The sequence below is a fragment of the Dasypus novemcinctus genome, chromosome 31, assembly GCF_030445035.2.
Source record: "Dasypus novemcinctus isolate mDasNov1 chromosome 31, mDasNov1.1.hap2, whole genome shotgun sequence".
Classification (NCBI taxonomy): Eukaryota; Metazoa; Chordata; class Mammalia; order Cingulata; family Dasypodidae; genus Dasypus; species Dasypus novemcinctus.
In genome coordinates, this window is record NC_080703.1 from 18,748,450 (window position 1) to 18,771,694 (window position 23,245).

General features: G+C 37.8%; 1 protein-coding gene across 4 annotated transcripts in view; it reads right to left on the reverse strand.

Moving 5' to 3' along the window:
- OXSR1 (oxidative stress responsive kinase 1) overlaps positions 1-23,245 on the reverse strand; it is a 146,661-nt gene that overhangs the window by 51,947 nt on the left and 71,469 nt on the right. For all 4 annotated transcript variants that reach the window (XM_058290744.2, XM_058290745.2, XM_071212876.1 and 1 more), the window contains 3 exons: positions 16,346-16,455; positions 6,848-6,949; positions 266-399 (listed from right to left, as the gene is read on the reverse strand). In XM_058290744.2, coding sequence (XP_058146727.1) covers positions 266-399; positions 6,848-6,949; positions 16,346-16,455 — 346 coding nt within the window. The remainder of the gene's footprint in view (positions 1-265; positions 400-6,847; positions 6,950-16,345; positions 16,456-23,245) is intronic.

Here is a 23,245-nt window from a genome sequence, read left to right on the forward strand (position 1 = left end):
CATAGCTTAGATTTGTTATATTTTTCCCATAAACGTGCCATATATGTTTTCTTTATATAATATATATACATATATTTTTTTATTACCAAAGTTGTGAACTTACAAGGCAATCATGCATAATATGCAAAATTCCCATACAATACCCCTCCACCAACACTCTTACACTGCTGTGGAATATTTGTTACAGATTATGAGAAAACATCATGACTATTATGTAGGTACATAATTCTGAAGACTTCCCACAATGGTTTATCTCTTATTTTACCTTTTTTCCGGATCTTTTTGAAGGCACAATGAAATCATTTTTCTAAATGATTTTCCATATTTTTTCAGCATTTCTTTATCTTGAACACCAGTTTCCAAAGAAGGAGGATCATTTTGCAGTGTCAGCATTAAAACCTGTAAGAATTTTCAAAATAATATAAGTTCTAAGGACTCGGGAAAGTTTAATTACAAATTATGGCCAAAGTATTATCAATGTAGGCAATCCTCAACATACACTTTTTTCTAAAAGTTCACATCTAGAGCAGTCGTTTGGAACCCAGAGTTATATATATGTTTCCCACATAAATAATATTCAATGAGTGGTTTACTTCCTAGATTTGCCCACAAGGGCCCACTGCATCACCACTGCTATGCCTTTAGTTAGCGTCCTTTGCTTCTTCATGTCATCGGTTCCCTATTCTTATACGGCCACTTTCTTTTTTAAAAAAATTAAAACCACAACAAAATTAAAAGTGACTTCACTGGCTTTACCTCTTCGCGGCTCTGTTTTCCTTGACTCCTTGCAATCTGGCTTTCTCTTCCCAGAACACCTCACAAACTTCTCATAGAAATCACTGAGGATGCCCTAGTTAACAAAGCCATAACCTTTTAAAATCATTCTTCTTAACCTTCCCCTACAGCATTTGACAATCTTGATAACTCTGCCTATCTTAAATCTCTTCCTCCTTTGACTTTCTAGCTCGATTCTCTTCTTTCACCATGGCTCTGCATCTGGTAGCCTTTTCCCTCCTCCCCTACTCACATTTCTTGTAAATGTAAACATTAGCTACAAGTTCTGCCTTTGAATCTTTTCTTTCTCAGTCCTGGGTCTATCCACAATTTCACCTGATTGCTGTTTTAACCATCACCTCTACTGGGATGATTTCAAAATCTATGCATTCAATTTTATAAATTTCCAACTGCTAACTAGATATTAATACCTAAATTTACTGTACACACCAAATTTGTTGCTTCTTCTAACTTCCCTATTTTATTTCCCCAAAGAACACTGGCTATTGGGAGGTAAGTTTGTTAGTTTACAATTAATTGAAAAAAATTATTAAAAAATCAATTACTGAGTATCCACTATGTGGTCAGCACTGTGCTGAAGACTGGAGACATAAACTTGGAGAGGAAACAGTCTCGTTCCCAAAGGACACAATTTGCAGGAGAGGAGGGATAAAACCAAAATAGATCAAGAGGCAACATATTTTTAGCATTTTTTTTTTCTGTATCTGCTTGTCCCCCTTTTTGTTTGTTTTTGTTTTTTGGGTTTGTTAAAAGATTTATCTATTTATTTTTATTTCTCTCCCCTCCCCCTCTCCCCAGTTGTCAGCTCTCTGCATCCATCCACTGTGCGTTCCTTCGCGCTTCTCAACCGCCTCCATCCTTATCAGCGGCACCGGGAATCTGTGTCTCCCCCTGTTGCATCATCCCGTTGTATTAGCTCTCCATGTGTGCGGTACCACTCTTGGGCAGGCTGAACTTTCTTTTGCGCTGGGCAGCTCTCCTTACCAGGTGCACGCCTTGTGTGCGGGGCTCCCCTAAGTGGGGACACCCCTGCGTGGCAGGGCACTCCTTGCACACATTAGCACTGTGCGTGGGCCAGCTCCACGTGGGTCAAGGAGGTCCAGGGTTTGAACCGCAGACCTCCCATGTGGTAGGTGGACGCCCTAACCACTGGGCCAAGTCCACTTCCCTATTTTTAGTATTTAGACAGGCCAACAAGATGAACCTAGGAAAGAAAAGATTTTCAGGGAAGAAAATTCCTGCCTTAATAAAGATTAAACAGATCACTAGAGTCATTTAGGTATAGTGTTTTAGTTTCCCTTACAGTATGGCATGTAACAATCCTGACAAATGTGGGGGAAAAACAATGAACTCTTCAGGAAAAGTGAAGTCCTGATAGAAGTGCAAGAAGCAGGCAGTGAAGCCATTTAAACATTGAGGACTACGTCTAAACAACTGAGGAAACTGTGGTTGTAAAACAGAAAGTAAATGGTGTATCTCCCAACAAGGTAGAGATTACACAAGTTACCAAAATTGGCAGGTAGAAGATGTATAAAATTGTTAATAAAATCACTTCATCCTTTTAGCAAGGAATGAATCCATCTGATATAAAACTGAAGCATGAAATAAAAAAAAACAAAAACGATAATAAACCTAACCTCTTAAACTTTATTCTAAATTTAGGAAGGCCTTTAAGAAATCTATTTCTCTTGTGTTGAAGAAACATTTACATGAAGATTTTAAAAATATAAATAGAATACTTTCATTTAAAATAATAGTATACACGATTCTATTCCTGTGAATTTATTACAATTTATCCATCTCCCTATCCATCCACCCCATCCAATACATATGGATAAAGATGTATGGAATGGAGGTCATATTTACATAGCTAGGGTTCTGGGTGATTTGTGTTTTTCTATACTGTCTGACTTTTTAATAAAAATTTATGCCATTTTTGTAAATAATCGGTCAACACTGTAAAATAAAGGAGACTATAATCAGAGTAACTACTTATCAGATTCAATTTATATTTGCAATGCTTTCCCATTTTGAGCATACAGGTTAAGATGTGTATGTCTGGCTATGACTGCAGGAGTAATTACCTAAAATGGATGAAAAGCAAACCTTACCCCACACATACACCATTTTGCTTTTGCCTTTTTTTTTTCTTTTAATAATTTTCATAATTAGAGAGGTTGCAGGTATACAGAAAAATCATGTAGAAAATACAGAATTCCCATATTCTGCCTATTATTAACACTTTGCATTAGTGTGGTCATTTTATTACTAATGATTAAAGATTATTATTATACTTGTACTATTAACAATGGTCCATAGTTTACATTAGGGTTCACTGATTGTGCTGTTCAGTCCTATGGGTGTTGCTTTAAAAAAAAAACTGTTTTAATTGCAGTAATACTTATAAAACCTAAATTTCACTTTTTTTTTTTTTTTTTAAGGTAGTACTAGGGATTGAACCTGGGAAGCAAGCACTCAACCACTGGGCTATATATACCCTTTCCCCATAAAATTTCACTTCTTAACTACATTTAAATATTTGTATTTGTATTGATACCACAATTCAATCACTGCCCTCCATTACCGAAACCCTGCCATCACCCCCAAAAAAATTCTGTACTAATTAAGCATTAACGGCGATTCCCAAATCTCACCTCAGTCCCTGCTAACCCATATTCTAGTTCTGACTCTCTGAATTTCCTTATTCTAATTATTTCATAACAGTGAGATCATAAAATATTCATCCTATTTTGTCTGGCTTTCTTCACTCAACATGATGTCTTTTCTTGTTTGTTTTGTTTTGTTTTTTTCAGATTTATTTATTTCTCTCCCCTCCTCCCCCAGTTATCTGCTCTCTGTGTCCATTCGCTCTGTGTTCTTCTGTGACCGCTTCTATCCTTACCAGCGGCACCAGGAATCTGTGCTTCCTTTTGTTGCATCATCTTGCTGTGTCAGCTCTCTGTGTGTGCGACACCATTCCTAGGCAGGCTGCACTTTCTTTCACACTGGATGGCTCTCCTTTCGGGGCGCACTCCCTGCACACGGGGCTCCCCTACGCGGGGGACACCCCTGCATGGCATGGCACTCCTTGCACGCATCAGCACTGTGCGTGGGCCAGCTGCATACGGGTCAAGGAGGCCTGGGGTTTGAACCGCAGACCTCCCATGTGGTAGACGGACGCCCTATCCACTGGGCCAAGTCCGCTTCCCTCAACATGATGTCTTTAAGGTTCATCCATGTTGTTGAATATATCAGAACTTTACTGCTTTTTATGGCTGAATAATACTTCATTGTATGTACATATCACATATTTTGTTTATCTATTCATCTGCTGATGGACACTTGGATTATTTCCATCTTCTGGAAATCGTGAATAAGGCCTCTATGAACATCAGTGTGCAAAGATACGTCTGAGTCCCAGCTTTCATTCTTTTGGGTATATAATTAGAAGTGGGACAGACAGGTCATATGGGAATTCTATACAGGCATAACTTGGAGATACTGTTAAGTTTGGTTTCAGACCACCATAATAAAGGGAATACTGCAACAAAGCAAGTCCCACAAAATTTTTGCTTCCCAGTATGTACAAAAATTATGTTTACACAATGCTACAGTCAATTAACTGTGCAAAAGCATTATGTCCCCAAAAAAACAAGATACATACCTTAATTAAAATGTGACACAGAGACACAAAGTGAGCACGTTATTGGAAAAACAGCGCCAAGAAACTTGCTTGACGCAGGATCGCCACAAACCTTCAATTTGTAAAAAATGTAATATGTGCAAAGCACAATTAAACAAGGTATTACCTGTACTTAACTTTCTGAGGAACCACCAAACTGTTTTCCATGCCAGCTATCCCATTTTACATTCCCAAAAATGAACAAGTATTCCTATTTCTCCACATCATCTCCAATATTTGTCATTTTCTGTTTTCTAAACAGTAGCCATTCTAGTGTGAAATGGTATCTCATTTTGGTTTTGATTTGCATTTCCTTAACGGCCAATGTACAGAGCATCTTTTCATATGCATTTTAGCCATCTGTGTATATTCTTTGGAGAAATGTTTACTAAAGTCTTTGGCCATTTTTAAATTGGGTTGTCTTTTCATTGAGTTACAAGATTTCTTTATATTACCCGGGACATAAAACCCTTATTGGATGTGTTTTCCAAATAATTTTTTCCATTCTGTAGACTTTCGTATTTCATGAAAAAGTCCTTTGAGAAACAAAAGAGTTTAATTGTGGTTAAGTCCCATTTAGTTATTTTCTCTTTTGCTGCTCATGCTTTTGGTGTAAAGTCTAACAAACTACTGCCTCACACAAGGCCCTGAAGATGATTCCCTATGTTTTCCTCCAGGAGTTTTATTATTTTGGTTCTTATATTTAGGTCTTTGACCAACTTTGAATTAATTAATGTATATAGTATGAAGTAGGGATTCACCTTCACCCCCCAATTTTTCTTAAATAAGTATTTCTTTGACCTGAAAATAGCCTCCCACATTACAATTATAAAAACATGTAATTTTCAAAACCTGTGAATAACCACTTATTCCAAGGAATCTTCAACCTCTAGGAAGAACATGGCCTTAAAATTAAATTATTATTAACCTTCCCACAAGATCAAAATTTTACCCACTAAATATGCATACAGATAAATACAGGCATGACCATTTTTTAAATGTGGAAATACAAAAAGACTTTTTAAAATATCTTTTTACAATATATTGTGAGAGTCTTTAAGGAGAAAGAATAATTTCTTTTAAAGGATTAAAGTACATCAAGATCATACAGATGTGAATCACAAAAATATGAATAATAGGGAAACGGACTTTGGCCCAGTGGTTAGGGCGTCCGTCTACCATATGGGAGGTCCGCGGTTCAAACCCCGGGCCTCCTTGACCCGTGTGGAGCTGGCCATGCGCAGCGCTGATGCGTGCAAGGAGTGCCATGCCACACAAGGGTGTCCCTGCGTGGGGGAGCCCCACACGCAAGGAGTGCGCCCATGAGGAAAGCCGCCCAGCGTGAAAAGAAAGAGCAGCCTGCCCAGGAATGGCGCCGCCCACACTTCCCATACCGCTGACGACAACAGAAGCAGACAAAGAAACAAGACGCAGCAAATAGACACCAAGAACAGACAACCAGGGGAGGGGGGGAAATTAAATAAATAAATAAATCTTTAAAAAATATATATATGAATAATATGAATCTGACAAAAATTCACAATGGGGTCATCATTTTAAACACAGTCAGAGGACATCTTGTGAAGTGGACAAGTAGAGCCATAAACAACAGCGAGAGCTAAGAGCAGATGAAGAGAATTCATGTGCATATTATAATAAAGGGCTGTTCACATCAATAAAAATTGTTATGAACAGTATTAGCAGCACCATATTAAAACACAAAATGCTCACTGTTTCTATTGTTAGGAATAGGATCAGCAACTATACTTCAAGTAATTCCTACATCAGGATATAGTTTAAGTTTGAGAAGGCTTAGCTAGAGTTCAAATAATAATAGGACTTTTGGTAAAAGTTGTTTAGTGACCTGCCATAAAGCAAACTTTTAATTGCATGTTTATTCAATTAATAATGTGAATAATAAAAGTGTCTGGCACGTGAACAGTTTGAATGTATTACCCTATTTAATATATGAAAAGCACATAAAATAATGTCTGCCACAGAGAGGTACTCAATAAATGGTATATAATTCTATTAATATTTAACCCTTCCAACAACTTTAAGAAGTAGATCATCAGGCCCACTGAGGCTGTTCTGCACTGGTGACTGTGGGTAACATACACGAAAGTGAGACATGGATCCCTGATACCAAATTAGTTAAAGGATCAGGAGATGGAAAGATAGCATATAAAAAAAGGTAAACTACAATGCAAAGTCATTTAGTGCTAAACAGCAAATATCTAATACAGATTTTAGCAGCTCCAAGAGTTAGAAGGAGTGAAGAGAAATACAGGTAAGAATGGCAAAAGGGAAAAAAGCTCTGATAAAGAGTTGGGACTTGAGCTAGGATAGTATTTTGAATATGAGCCTCACCTTCATTGGTGGATATTTATGATAAGGAGCTGCCCCTGTGGCCAGTTCAATTGCTGTGATCCCAAAACTCCAGATATCAGCTTTGAAATCATAACCTCGGACCTGAAAAGAACAGAAAGATATAAATAATTACTTTAACCAGCCTAAAAGCACTTTGTTTTTTCCAAAGACACGTTATTTTCTTTACATTTTCTTTTACTGAGGCAAAAGACATTTTCCTGTGACATTTTTCTGTGAAAAAATTGTAGTGGTTGTGTTTTGCAGGGTACAGATACTCAGGGAGTCTTCTTCACTAGTAATTGGTTTTGTTTTGTTTTTCCTCTTGCATTTTTCAATAAAAGCACTTTTAAAAGTTAATTTCAAGATTTTTAGATCAATAAAATAATTTAAAACAGGCAAAAGCTAAAGATAGTAAGCAATAGGAAGAAAATTAGGAAATCTCAATGTTCATCAACAGTGGGGATACTTTTAAGTATGTATATTCACTTAAAGGAATGTCATAAGTCAATTATAAGTAATGTTTATGGAGTCTATGAAAACATGGAAAAAAAGCTGGTGATACAACATTCAGGAAGAAAAACAGAATATGAAATCATTTGTAAGTACTGACAACATTTTAAAAAACAGGTATACACTCATTAAAAATGAAAAGACAAGAAAGAACTATAACAAAATGTTTGCGGGACTTCCAGGGAAAAGGACAACTAAAAAGACCTGGGACTCCCAGAAAAATAGTTAGAGGATGGGCCAAAATGGCCTGGGAAAAAAATCTTCTAGAATTTATGATACCAGGCAAAAGCTGGTGATGGCACAGAAGAGAGAGGAACAAAGGAAAAGAATCACAATGACAAAACTTAGTTAAAACTAGCAGCTGCTATTGCAGGCACCCTCCCCCACACTTCAGAATTCTGAGGCCTGGGCTCCAGGGGTGCACTGCCCCAGGGTAGGGGATTGAGAGGGACTTTAAGGCTGACTCAGCTTTTGACCCACAAATTTTGTCTCCTGTGTCCCACCAGCTCTTCATGGCCAGGTAGGGATATCCCGTGCCATTGTTTGCCTTGGGAGCAAGCTTAGGAATAAAGAGAACAAACCCTCTTAATCATCTGCTCTACTAACCAGAACTGACTGTTGATGATATAGAGGGGAGTGAAATTTTTTCCTACATGGGAAGAGGGATGGGCTGCCAAAGAAGGCTGGAGACCTATCTCTGAGAAAGACTGAATTACAAGGCTCTTAGCCTCCAGGCTGGAACATCTATCACAATGATCTGGCCTGTGTTGCAGCAAACACACTCCAACCAGGCATTGAACTGAGAAGGCTGCCAAAGAACACCAGCTGCTGGCAGACCAAGGGAGTGTAGGAAAATTAAAAGTAAATAAAAAATGCTTTTTTTCAGCCATTATGACCTCCCTTCCCAAAGCCTAAGGAAGCTGGTCTTCAACCCATTACTGGGTCCCAAGCCAAGTTTTAACAAATAACAGGGACAATCCTAATGATCCAGGTTGAATGAAGAATCAAAGAGCAGCAGTAACACACAACCTCCCAACCACTTAATCCCTAAGAGAGAAATTGAACATCTGAATAAACTACCACCCTAATCAGATGCCTGGACATCAGCAAAAAATTACAAGCCACAGATAGAAATGGAAGACAATGCCCAAGAAAAGGAATGTAAAAAAGCCTCAGAAGAGACGTGGGACTTGAAACAACTAATCAACAAGATGCACATAAATTTCCAAAATCAAATTAATGAGTTGAAAAACAATATGGCTGAAGAGATGAACAAACCAAGAAGACACTGAGCAAACACAAAGAAGAATCTGAAATCCTGAACAGAAAAGTAACAGAGTTCATGGGAATGAAAGACACAATAGGTGAGATCAAAACACATTAGAGGCATACAACACTAGACTAAAAATGATAGAAGAAAGAATAAGTGATACTGAAGACAGAACAGCTGAAATTAAAGAAAGAAAGGAAAATACTGAGCAGAGCTCAGACTTGAATGGTAACAAAAACACAACAAAGTATGTCATGAGAGTTCCAGAAGGAGAAGAGAGGGGAAAGGGGACAGAAAAAGTATCTGAGGAAATAATTGCTGAAAATTTCCCAATTCTCACAAAAGAAATGAACTTACATGTTTAAGAAGGTACCCCAATCAAAATAAATCTGAACAGACATACTACAAGACACATAACTATCAGAACGTCAAATGTCAAACATAAAGAGAAAATTCTGAGAGCAGCAAGGGAGAAGCAAACCATCACATAGAAGGGACACCCAGTAAGATTTAAATGAGAATTTCTCATCAGAAACCATGTTAGCGAGAAGGCAGTGGTATGATAAAATGAGGATAATGAGAAAAACTGCCTGCTGAGAATTCTTTATCCAGAAAAACTGTCCTTCAAATATAAAGGTGAGTAAAAATATTGACAAACAAATGGAAGGACTGCTATGGTGTTTGGAGTTTTTCTTTTTCCAGTAATGAAATTGCTCTAAAATATTTTGTGATGATGAATGTCTTAAGCAGGAGCCCCAGGAAGAAAGGAACCCAGGAAGCATGAACCCTCACAGACAAAGGCAGCCAACTTGCTCCAATACGTGAAAACAGACTTTGGTGAGGGAAGTAACTTATGCTTTATGGCCTGGTATCTGTAAGCTACTACCCCAAATAAATACCCTTTATAATAAAAACCAACCAATTTTTGGTATTTTGCATTAGCATCCCTTTGGATAACTAATACAATGCATAAAAGAAAAAAAAAAGTGAGAGATTTGCTTCTGTACACCTTACACATAATCCTTAAACTTGAAAAAAGCATGAATTGATGGTACAACAACCCTTTCAAGAAAATGAGTAAGCTGATTTTAACATTTTGGAAATGGTTGACGGTGATAGTAGCTCAACATTGTACATGTAACTGATAGCACTGAATTACACATGTGAATATTAAACATGGTTAAGTGGGGAAATTTTAGGTTGTATATATGTTGCCAGAATAAAAATTAAAAGATAAAACACAGTGACACTTTTGTACATGATGAACTACAATCGACAGTATAATTACAATATACTTCCATCAATTTTAACAAAGGTACTGCACTGGGAAGCGGACTTGGCCCAGTGGTTAGGGCGTCCATCTACAACATGGGAGGTCCGTGGTTCAAACACCGGGCCTTCTTGACCCGTGTGGAGCTGGCCCATGTGCAGTGCTCATGCGCACAAGGAGTGCCATGCCACGCAGGGGTGTCCCCCGCGTAGGGGAGCTCCACACGCAAGTAGTGCGCCTCATAAGGAGAGCCGCCCAGAGTGAAAAGAAAGTGCAGCCTGGTCAAGAATGGTGCTGCATATACACAGAGAGCTGACACAGCAAGATGACGCAACAAAAAAAGCAGCACAGATTCCTGGTGCCGCTGATAAGGACAGAAGCGGTCACAGAGGAACACACAGCGAATGGACATAGAGAGCAGATAACTGGGGGAGGGGGAAAGAGGAGAGAAATAAAAAAAATAAATCTTAAAAACAAAAAGAAAGGTACTGCACTAATGCAAAATGCTAACAACAGGGGATATATGGGAACACTATGTTTTACATCAATCTTTTATAGACATACAACTTCTCTAATGAGAAAAACTACAAAATTTTTAAAATTCCTTATCTATATAATGTAGATAGGAGGGACTGGAAATAATACTTTTTTTAAAAAAAAGTATACTGAGGGGGGAACCAGCAAGATGGCAGCGGAGTAGGGAGCTCCTAGACTCAGCTCCTGCTACAGAGCACTTAACAAATACCCAGAGCTCTCTGAAGCTGCTGAAGCACCTTTTGGGGGCTCCAGGAGGCGAGAAGAGCATCCTGCAACGTCCTTGGGGGAGTGGTAGGAGGAGACTGCCTGTCTGCAGAGAAGACTCATAAGTAGAGGCTCCATACCCCAGAGGCCGGTGCCCATCCTCCACTGGAGGCACAAGCTGCCTTCAGGGCTGTTCCATGGCTGGAATTGAAAGCTCCACTTCCCCAAAACTGGGGAGGAAGAGACTTCTGGGCACCAATTTCAGCTACTGAGGAGTAAATTCAGTGGGCAGCAGTATAATCCTGAGAAAAGCTGAAGTTTAAACCTCTCCAGGTCAGAAAGAGGCTGGGAGCGGCCATCTGAACGCCGCACCTGGCACGAGGGGAAGCGCGGTGGGCTGAGGATCCCAGTGCTGGTAGGGACCAGCTTCTTTCCATCCAAATCATACTGCACCTCTAGCCTAGGCCCCAGTGCCACCTCCAGCAGGGAGGAAGCTGCAGGGACCTGCACCAGCCTCTCCGGGAAATTACTGGCCAAGCCACAGAGGCCGCTGATTATCCTACTTGGTGGCATGAGCTGCCCCAGGAGCTGCTCTGTGACTGGAATTGGAAGGTCCATTTCTCAGAAACAGGGGAGGAGGAGACGGTTGGCTGCCGATTTCGACTACGGATTCGGAGACTTGGCTGGCTAAGAAAGAACCCGAGGAACAGGGGGTTGTGAACCAGCCCAAGTCAGAAAGAAGTCAGTAGCCCCCAGCCTCAGGGGAAGCCGGGCTGGCTGAAACTCTCAGTGTTGCAGGAACCAGTTTCTTTCACACAGATCATCCTACAGCACTAGCCTAGGCTTCAGCCCCGCCTCTGGTGGGGAGGAGCCTGAGAAGCCCTGTGCCAGTCTATACAGGGAGCTGCAGGTAACTTTGGCTGGCATAGACTGAAAATCAGAAGTCTACCAGGGCAACCGTGGTCATCTCAGACTCGCAGTATAGATTGCTGCCCACACCTGCAGCTCCATCCCAGCCCCAGGCAGAGAAAGGGAAGTGAAGCTTCATCGGTCTCTCTGGGCAACTACGGTCTAGGCCTGCACTTGGATTATTCCACACAGCTGTGACTCTGTCCCTACCCCTGGCAAAGGAGAAAGTTGGAATAAGCTTCACTGGTCCCTGGCACAATGAGGTCAGCTGGAGCCTCCACAACTTACAGCACCAACTACAAGCTTGGCTCCTACTGCATAACCAGCAAGGGAGAAAAAATAGGAAGGCTTAAACTAGAGAGAAAAACTGCACCCAGAATAAATACTCTAGTAAACCAGATGCGAAGACACCAACAAAAAATTACAATCCACACCAAGAAACAGGAAGCTATGGACCAGTTAAACGAACAAGATAAGCCTCCAGATGACATAAAGGAGTTGAGATAACGAATCAGAGATGTTCAAACAAATCTCCTTAATAAATCCAATGAGATGGCTAAAGAGATTAAGGATATTAAGAAGACACTGGAGGAACACAAAGAAGAATTTTAAAGCATACAAAGAAAAACAGCAGATCTTATGGGAATGAAAGGTGCAATAAATGGAATTTAAAAAGCACTGGAATCATATAATACCAGATTTGAGGACGCAGAAGAAAGAGTTGGTGAGCTTGAAGAAATGGCCTCTGAAAGTCAACAAAGAAAAGAACAGATGAAGAAAAGAATGGAAAAAATTGAACAAGGTCTCAAGGAAGTAGATGACAGCAAAAGGCATGCAAACATACATGTCATGGGTGTCCCAGAAGGAGAAGATTAAGGGAGAAGGGGCAGAAGGAATATTTGAAGAAATAATGGTAGAAAATTCCCAACCCCACTTAAGGACATAGATATCCATGTTCAAGAAGCACAACACACTCCCCTCAGAAAAAATCCAAATAGACCAACTCCAAGACACATACTCATCAGAATGTCAAATGCCAAAGACAGAGAGAATTCTGAGAGCAGCAAAAGAAAAGCAATGCATAACATATAAAAGATATCCAATAAAATTAAGTGCTCATTTCTCACCAGAAACCATGGAGGCAAGAAGACAGTGGTCTGATATACTTAAGATACTATAAGAGAAAAACTTCCAGCCAAGAATCTTATATACAGCAAGACTGTCTTTCAAAAATAAGGGTGAGGGAATCAGATTTGGCTCAATGGATAGAGCTTCCACCTACCACATGGGAGGTCCAAGGTTCAAATCCAGGGCCTTCTGACCCGTGAGACGTATTGGCCGATGTGCAGTGCTGATGTGCACAAGGAGTCCCATGCCACACAGGGGTGTCTCCCGCATAAGGGAGCCCCACACACAAGAAGGGCACCCCATAAGGAGAACCACCCCACGTGAAAAAAGTGCAGCCTGCCCAGGAGTGGTGCCGCACACACGGAGAGCTGATGCACCAAGAAGACAGAACAAAAAGAGACACAGATTCCCAGTGCCACTAACAAGAATGCAAGTGGACACAGAAGAACACACAGCGAATGGACAGAGAGAGCAGACAATGGGGTGGGGGAGGGGAGGAGCAGGGAAGGGGAGAGAAATTAAAAAAAAATAAATCTTTAAAAAAAAAAACTGAGGGTGAAATTAGAATATTCACAGATAAACAGAAACTGAGAGAATTTCTAAGCAAGATACCAGATTTTCAGGAAATACTAAAGGGTGTGCTAGAGCCTGAAAAGATAGGAGAGAGAGGCCTGGAAGAGAGTCTAGAAATGAAGATTTTTTTCAATAAAAGTAACTGAAAATGTCAAAAAGAGTAGTGAAAATAAAATATGACAGATAAAACTCAAATAGTCAGGAATAAACTTAACCAATGATATAAAGCACTTGTATTCAGAAAACTGCAACTCAATGTTAAAAAAAATTTAAAAAGTCCTAAATAACTGGAAGAACATTCCATGCTCATGGGTTGGAAGACTAAATATCATTAAGACGTCAACTCTATTTAAACTGACATACAGACTTAATGCAATTCCAATAAAAATTCCACTGGCATTAAGGAAAAAACTGAAAGCACGATCATTAAATTTATTTGGAAGGGTAAGGAGTCCTGAATAGCCAGACACATCATAAAAAGGAAAAGTGAACCCTCATCTCCAGACTTTAAATCATAATACATACTATAGTGGTAAAAACAGCATGGTACTGGCCTACAGACAGACACAATAGACCAATGGAACCAAATCTACGGTTCGGAAACAGACCCTCACAGATATGGTCAAGTGATTCAGGCAGAACAATCCATTCAACAAATGGTGCTGAAAGAATTGGATACCATAGCTGAAAGGAGGAAAGAGGACCCCTATCTCACACCTTATGCAAAAAACAGATCAAAATGGATCAAAAAACTGAAAATAAACGAACCATAAAACTTCCAGAAGAAATTACTGGAAAATATCTTCAAGACCTGGTGGTAGGTGGTGGATTCTTAAAGGAGATAAGAGGAGTACTGAGTGGACTACTGATATTTAATGTATGATAGAAGTTTTAAATAGCTTTACTGTAAAAGTGTGGAAATGTATAAAGTGAATGGAAACAAATAGTGATTAACAGCTATTTTATAAACGGGGATGTGGCTGAAAACGGTAGTTTAGGTATGTAAATGACAATGTACAGAATGCTAGAGAATAATATAGGAACTGAGTAGCACAGTAAACCAAGAGGTGGATGAGAATTATAGTTGACAGTACAGATGCAAGAGTTTCCTTTGTGAGTTAAAGCAAATGTACATTACTACTGCAGGGTGGTGGGAATGTAGAGAAGCATGGGAAAAATACAGGTGGAGTGACCTATGGACTTTGGTTAGGAATAATAACATAATATTCCTGCATCTATGCAAAAGATGTACTGTGCTGATACTGAAGCAGTATGGAAAATGTGAGCCAAATGTACACTATAGACATGGTAACAGTCAGATGATATTATTTTATCTGTAGCAAATGACACACTACATTGTGGTATGTTGATGGAGGGTGTTGTTTGGGAATTCTGCACATGTGCATGATTGTCTTATAAGTTTACAATTTCTGTCATAAAAATATATTTAAAAAATAATAATAGGGTGGGTTGGGGGGAAAACACACCAAATGTAAGATAAGGACTACGATTAGTATTAAGATTCTGACAAGTTATTTCATAATTTGTAACAAATATCTCATGACAATGCAAGGTGTTGGTGAAGGGCTGATGTATGGGATCCCTGTATGATGTTATGCATGTCTGCTTTGTAAGTTCACAACTTTTACTATGCGCTTAATTGTTTACATATGTTCACATATAAATTATATAAAGATAATAGGACTGGTTGGAGGAAAAACACTTTGTTTAGTAGTAATATTTTGACAGTGTTCTTTAATTATTAGTTAAAAAGGTTTAACAACAATGTAAGGTATTGGTGGTAGGGGAAGTTATGAGAGTCCTGTATGATGTTATATGTTTGTTTTATAAGTTCACAACTATTATTATACACTTACTATTTGTTTATGTATGCGTGATAAATTTCAATAAATTTTTTTTTTTTAAGTATACTGAGAGCTGAAGTAAAGCTAGAACAAAAGGATATATTATTGAAATTATGCTAAGGAGCTCTTACTAAGTTACTGGATTAGGGAAGTAATGGGGAAGGAAGATTCTGTACTCACTTTTGCTTTTTAATCTTATACAATACAGGAAGAGAAAAAGATTTTCGATGTGAAAAATTTATTCAGTTCTGAACACACTGAGTTTAATATACCCATAATAATTATACAGTATCATCTAAAGTATCCAAAGGAAGCTGGAAATATCTATCTGGAGGGTCAGGAAACAAGACTAGACTGGATATGACTTGGAAATCATTAATAAGTGGGAAGTACTTAGTGCATGGGGTCCTTAACCTCTTTTGCTCCACGGACCACTCTGCCAGTCAGGTAAAAATCAAAGACCTCTTACTAAGTCCACAACATACTGTGTATTATTTAATAAATACACCACACCCACACCAATGCATCCCCACAAGAATTTTTTTTTTTTAATTTCAATCCAAGTTCTCAGACCCCTAATAACGAATCCCTGATCTAGTGAGTATGTGCAGTCAGTAAAATGGGTAAGCCCAAGAGCAAAGTCCTGGTGAAAAGAATCATTTAAGATAAGAAAAAGAACCAAAGAAGAAGTCAGAAAAATGGCCTGACAAGTGGAATAAAAATGAGGAAACTAAGAGCTAAGGAAGTGAACAAAGGTGGGAATGGTCGAAAGTTAAATGCCACAAGAGGGACAAGGAAGCTTAGGTCTCAAACATAAGCACTAGATTTGTGGATTAGCAGTTTCCGTAAAGTGAATGACACCAGAGTACTGCTGTAGGAGGTGCAAACGGAAATAAGGACATGGAGATTTCAAGAAGCACAGAAATAAAACTACATGGAGGAAGAAGAAAGAAAAAAATACATATAAAAGATCAAGCCATTTTATGTGTAGTAAGGAAATTACAATTAAAACAACCTCGACTCTCATGGTATAAATTCTGACTTTCAAATGTCCTTTGTACAGTCCTAGAGTTTTGTTATTTTTTTTCTAGATTAGGCCGAAGTCCCAAAAAGGAGCAGAGACATGTATTCTGCAAAGCTAACATGGCATAGCAAATAAAAGCAAACACTACTCAGTTTTTTCAGTTTGGTAACAAAACTACAAAATTTTAAGAAGACAAAAGATACAGTACCTGTTCCATAACTTCAGGTGCCATCCAGCAAGGGGTACCCACAAAGGTCTTTCTCACTTTATTTCGGGTAATATCACCACCAGTTGCTAAGAAAGCACTAACCCCAAAGTCTGAAATAGAATAAAGCAGAAGTGAATTATAAGTACAGTAATTATTTATAAACAGATATGACAATAATATAGTCACAGTCCTATATAAAAGTAAACATCATGGCATTTTCACTTCAGCCAAAATTTCTTTACTATATTACAGTATACTTTAACAGGTCCCTCACTTGATTTGCTCCACCCCTATATATTATCTTCCTAAGATTTTCCTCCTTGCTCCAATCCATTCTATAGACTCCTATCATAATCGTTTTTCCCTTTTTTAAGTATCCTTTTGACTGTGACTTTCTGAGCTCAAAAACTTTTAAATATCTTATTACCCTTCAAAAGAAAATTCAAACATCTTAGGCTAGCATTCAAGAAGTTCTGAAAACCTAGTCCTAAATAAATCATTAGTAATCCCCTTAACTGACTAGTTATGTGACACTGGGAACTGAGTATATCTTTTTTTTTTAGATTTATTTATTTTATTTCTCTCCCCTTCCTCCCGCCCCCCCCCCCCCCGCAGCTGTCTGTTTTCTGTGACCATTCACTGCATGTTCTTCTGTGTCTACTTGAATTCTTGTTGGTGGCACCTGGAATCTGTGTCTCTTTTTTGTTGTATCATCTTGATGTGTCAGCTCTCCGTATGTGTGGAGCCACTCCTGGGCAGGTTGCACTTTTTTCAAGCGGGGCAGCTCTCCTTATGGGGTGCACTCCTCGCATGTGGGGCTCCCCTATGCAGGGGACACCCCTGCAAGGCACAGCAATCTTGGCGTGCATCAGCACTGCACATGGGCCAGCTCACTACATGGGTGAGAAGACCCTGGGTTTGAACCCCAGACCTCTCATGTGGTAGGCAGACGCTGTATCATTTGAGCCAAATCTGCTTCCCGGGGCATTACCTTTTTGGAGTAATGAAAATGCTCTAATATTGATTGTGGTGATGATATACAACTCTGTGATTATATCAAAACCCACTGAATGTACACTTCGGATGAATTATATAGTATATATCTCAATAAAATTGTTAAAAAAAAAAAGACATTCTCAGATATACAAACGCTGATAGTTCTCATAACTAGATCTGCCCTACAAGCAAGGCTAAAGAGAGTTCTTCAGATTAGACAGTGAATTGAAGTGGCATAAAGGCATAAAAACCTCTGATAAAGAGAACCAAATGGGTACTTAAAAATTCCAGTACTAGTATATTATATATTTTTGGATTTTGATATATAACTCCACTTTTTACTTAAAACAGGTGCTAAAATGCAAAGACATAAAAAGCTCTGGTTAAAAAAATAAAATAAAAAAATAAAGACAATGGAACTTGAAAAAAAAAGAAATCACTGGCAGATTTAACAACATAAAGGTATAAATGTTTGGTAAAAATAATTTAAAGACAAATAAGACAAGGAAAATTGTTTAAAACAAACAGGAAGGACAAAAAGTTATCTTTATTAACCAATGAATATATTAAGGCAGAGAATTCATACTTTATTCCATAAGGTCTCTGTTTCCACATCTATAAAATGGGCTTTTATAAGCATTACGTGAGATCCTAAATGTGAAAGACTTCCACATATTAAGAAACTAATAAGTTTGTTTAAAAATAGGGGGAAAAAAGTTATGATAAATCTATGGTTTTAGACATTCAATGTATAAAGATATAATTTGTTTTGAGTACAATAAAAAGGTGGGGTTTGGAGAGGTATAAGAACAGTGTTTGGGTATGTTACTGAAGGAAAGTTGGCATTAAAAATAATTATTATAGATTTAGGATGTTATATTTAGGCCACACGATAAACACAAAGAAAATATCCAAAAAATACACATAGAAGGAAACGAGAAGGAACTCAAAATGGTATACTATAAAAAAATCAAATAAATATGAAAGAAGGCATTAACAGATGAATTACGAGACAAAAAAGGTATAAAAACAAAGACCAAAGAAGATGGCAGAAGAAAGTCCTGCAATATCAGCAGTTACATTAACTGTAAATGATTAAATTACCAGTCAAAAGGCAGAGAATGGCAGAATGGACAAAAAAGAATTACCCAACTATACACTGTCTCCAAGAGACACACCTAAAGTTCAAAGATACAAACAGGATGAAAGTGAAAAGAAAGAAAAAGATGTACCATGTAAACAGTAACCAAAAGAGAAATGAGGTGGCTCTATCAATATCAGACACAATAGACTTTTAAGTTAAAAGAAAAAAAAAGTTAGGAGGGACAAAGAAGGTTATTATATACTGATAAAGGGGTCAATTCAACAAGAAGACATAATAACAATATACACAGTCACCCCGAATGGCAGAGTACCAAAATATATGAAGCAAATATTGACAGATTTAAGGGAGAAATAGTTCTTTATTAAGAATAGGATAGGGAAACGGACTTGGCCCAGTGGTTGGGGCGTCCGTCTACCACATGGGAGGTCCACAGTTCAAACCCTGGGCCTCCTTGACCCATGTGGAGCTGGCCCATGCGCAGTGCTGATGCGCGCAAGAGGTGCCCTGCCACACAGGGGTGTCCCCTGCGTAGAGGATCCCCACGCACAAGGAGTGCGCCCCGTAAGGAGAGCCGCCCAGCGCGAAAGAAAGTGCAGCCTGCCCAGGAATGGCGCCACCCACACGGAGAGCTGATGCAACAAGATGATGCAACAACAAAAAAGAAACACAGATTCCCGTGCTGCTGACAACAGAAGCAGACAGAGAAACAAGACGCAGCAAACAGACACAGAGAACAGACAACCGGGGTGGGGGGGAAGGGGGGAGAAATAAATAAATAAATCTTTAAAAAAAAAAAAAAAGAATAGGATACTTCAGTATACCACTTTCAAAAATGGATAGAACAAGTAGACAGAAGATCAATAAGGAAATAGAAGACTTGAACAATACTCTAAACTAGAATATAGAATATTTCAACCAACAGCATCAGAATATATATTCTTCTCTAGTGCACATGAGTCATTCTCAAAGATACATCATATGTTAGGTCAGAAAGCAAGTCCAATAAATTAAAAAGACTGAAATAATAGACTCAACTAAACCAGAAGTTGGCTCTTTAAAAACATCAATAAAATCAACAAATCTTTGGCTAGACAGAGAGAGAGGGAGGGAGGGAAAAAGAGCGGGAGGGAGAGAGGAGCAATTTACTAATATTGGAAATGAAGGGGGGGGGGGCTTTACTACCAACCCCACAGAAATAAAAAGGATTATAAGAGGATACTATGAACAAATGTACACCAACTAGATAACCTAGCTGAAATGGACAAATTCCTAGAAACGCATAAATTACCTGAACTCAAGAAGAAATAGAAGATCTTAGAGACTATTAACAAGTAAATAGATTAAATCAGTAACCAAAAACCTCCTAACAAGAAAGTCCAGGACCAGATGATTTCACAGGTGAATTTTAACATTCAGAGAAGAATTAACACCAACATCAAACTCTTTCAAAAAACTGAAGAGGAAGGAACACTTCCTAACTCATTCTATGAAGTCAACATCACTCTAATAGCAAAACCAGATAAAGATACCACAGGAATAGAAAATTACACACCAATATCCCTTACGAATACAGATGCAAAAATCTGCAACAAACTTTTAGTGAATCAATTCCAACAGCACTTTAAAAGAATTATACACCATGAACAAATGGGATTTATTTCAGGTATGAAAAGGTGATCTAACATATGAAAATAATTAATATAATATGCCACATTAATAGAATGGGGGGGGACATATAATCATCTCAACTGACTCAGAAAAGGCATTTAACAAAATCCTGCAACGTTACTTTATAAAACACTGAGGGAACTAGGAATAGAAGGAAATTCCCTCAACATAATACAGGACATATATGAAATAAAGTCCTTCTCCCTAAGATCAGGATTAAGACAAAGATGACAACTGTCACCACTGTTATTCAACTTTGTACTGAAAGTTCTAACCACAGCAATTAAGCAAGTAAATGAAATACAAGACACCTGAATTGGAAAGGAAGATGTAAAACTTTCCCTATTTGCAGATGACATGATACTATATACAGAAAATCCTGAAATATCCACAAAACAAAGCTATCAGACCTAAGGAACAAACGCAGGGAAGTAACAGAGGACAAAATCAGTTTCTATAAACTAGTAATGAACAATCTGAAGAAGAAATTAAGAAAAACATTCCATTTACAACTGAGAGAATCTAATAAGAGAATCAGAACTACAAAACATTGGTAAAAAAATAAATAAAAGACCTAAAGAAATAGAAGGATATTCTGTGTTCATGGATTTGAAGACTATTAAGATATCAATCTCACCCAAAGCAATTTACTGATTCAAGACAATCTCAATCAAAATTTCAACCACCTTTTTTGCAGAAACAGAAAAGCCAATCATCAAATTTACATGGAAGGATAAAAGGGGCCCCTAAAACCAAAACTATCTTAACAAATAAGAACAAAGCTGGATGACTCACACACCCTGGTTTTAAAACTTATTACAAAGCCATAGTAATGGCTGCAGTGTAAAAGAATAACTTTGGACAATCAGGCTTTTTTTTTTTTTTTTTTTTTTGAGGTACTGGGGATTGAACCCGGGACCTTGAACATGTAAAAAAAAAAAAAAAAAGGCACTCAACCACTAAGCTATACCTGCTCTTCAACAGAATCTCAATCTATACATTCCTTATCATAAGGTGGTAACTGTGTACCTAATATCTTCCTGGATCCCTTCTCTTACGGAGTACTGGGACTTGAACCAGGGACCTTCTACATGCAAGTCAGGGATTCCTCCACTGAGCTACAGCAGCTCCACAAAGCCACAGTACTCAAAACAGCATGATAATGGCATAAGGACAGACATATAAACCAATGGAATAGAATTAGGAGTTCAAAAATAAATTCTCACATCTATGGTCAACTGATTTTTGACAAGTGTGCCAAGTCCCCTCTTTTAACAAATGGTGCTGGGAAATCTGGATATCAATATACAAAAGAATGAAGATGATGTCTTACCTCACACCATATGCAAAAATTAACGCAAACTGTATCAAAGACCTGAATCTAAGAACCAAAACTCTAAGACTCCTATAAGAAAATATAGCAAAGCATGTTTAGGATCTTGTGTTAGGCAATAGTTTCTTAGACTTTACACCAAAAGTATAAACAACAAAAGAAAAAAGCAGATAAACAGGACTTCATCAAAATTAAACACACTTGTATCTCAAAGGACTTTATCATGAAAGTAAAATGACAGCCTACACAATGGGAGAAAATATTTCAAAACCCCGTATATGATATGGGCTTAATATCCAGAACATATTTTTTAAAATCCTACAACTCAACAGCAAAAAGACAACCAATTAAAAAATGGGCAAAAGACTTGGATAGTTCTCCAAAGAAGGTAAGTAAAATGGACAATAAGCACATGAAAAGATATTCAATACCATGTCACACCTACTAAAATGGCTACTATTAAAAATCACAACATAACCGCTGGAGATGACGTGGAGAAACAAAACACCAGTTCAATGCCAGTGGGAATGTAAAATGGGACAGCTGCTGTGGAAGTGTGGTGATTCCTTAAAAAGTTAAGTACAGAACTTCCATATGACCCGGCAATCTGATATGTACATACAACGGAGTATTATTCAGGTGTAAAAAGGAATCAAGTTCTAATACATGTAACACCATGAAATGAACCTTGAAGACATCTTGTTGACTGAAATAAGCCAGATACCAAAGGACAAATATTGTATGATCACATTGGTATATAATGAGAACAAGCAAATTCCTAAAGTCAGAAACTAGAATACAGGTTATCAGGGGTCAGGGTGTAGGTAGGGAATGGGAAATTCATTCTTACTTGGTACAGAGTTTCTGTTTGGGGTGATGGAAAGTTTTGGTAGTGGATGGCAGCACAACATTCTATGTAATGCACACCACTGAAGTATTTATTTGAATGTTAAAAGGAAAAATTTAGATTGTATTTATGTTAATAGAAGAGCAATTTTTTTAAAAATCATAAGATTATGCAAAACAGTGAACCAGACCTAAACTATGGACTACACTAAATAGTATAAATTATAACAATAGTCTTTCATCAATTATTACAAAGGGACCACATAATGAAAAGTTAATAACAGAGAAAACTGTGTATGTGAGGGAGGTAAATTTGGAAACTTTTGTATTTTCTGTAAGTCTTTTCACTAAACTTACAACTTCGCTAATATAAAAAATAATTACATAAAAAGTTACTATTAAAAAATCATATATATTACAAAACACGTTACAAAACATTACCAAACATACAAAGAAATGTATCAAACCAAAGTGCAGCATAGTGAATTTGTTTGAAACACACAATCATGCAACTAACACCCAAAGCAAGAAAACACTGTCAGCACCCCAAAACTCCTATACACACCTCCTTCCCATCCCCACTAACAATAATCACTATGCTGACATTTATTATATTTATTTCCTTGATTCTCTTTAGTTTTACAACTGCTCAGTTTTGTATTCCCAAACAATATAGTATGTCCCTTTGTTCTGAATTTATAGGGATCACAGTATATAGTGTTTCACACAAAGTAAATAGTGTCTTTTTTTGCCATTTATTATGTGTCTTTTATTTATTAATGTTGTTCTATATAGCTGTAGTTCTATTCCTTTTTATCACTATACAGCATTCAACTGTATGAATTAACCACAAGTTAACCATTCTATTAAGGTATGGCATTTAACTTATTTCAAATTTTTAATGATTGTGAACATTATGGCACACATAATCATGAGTATCTCTACACTATAT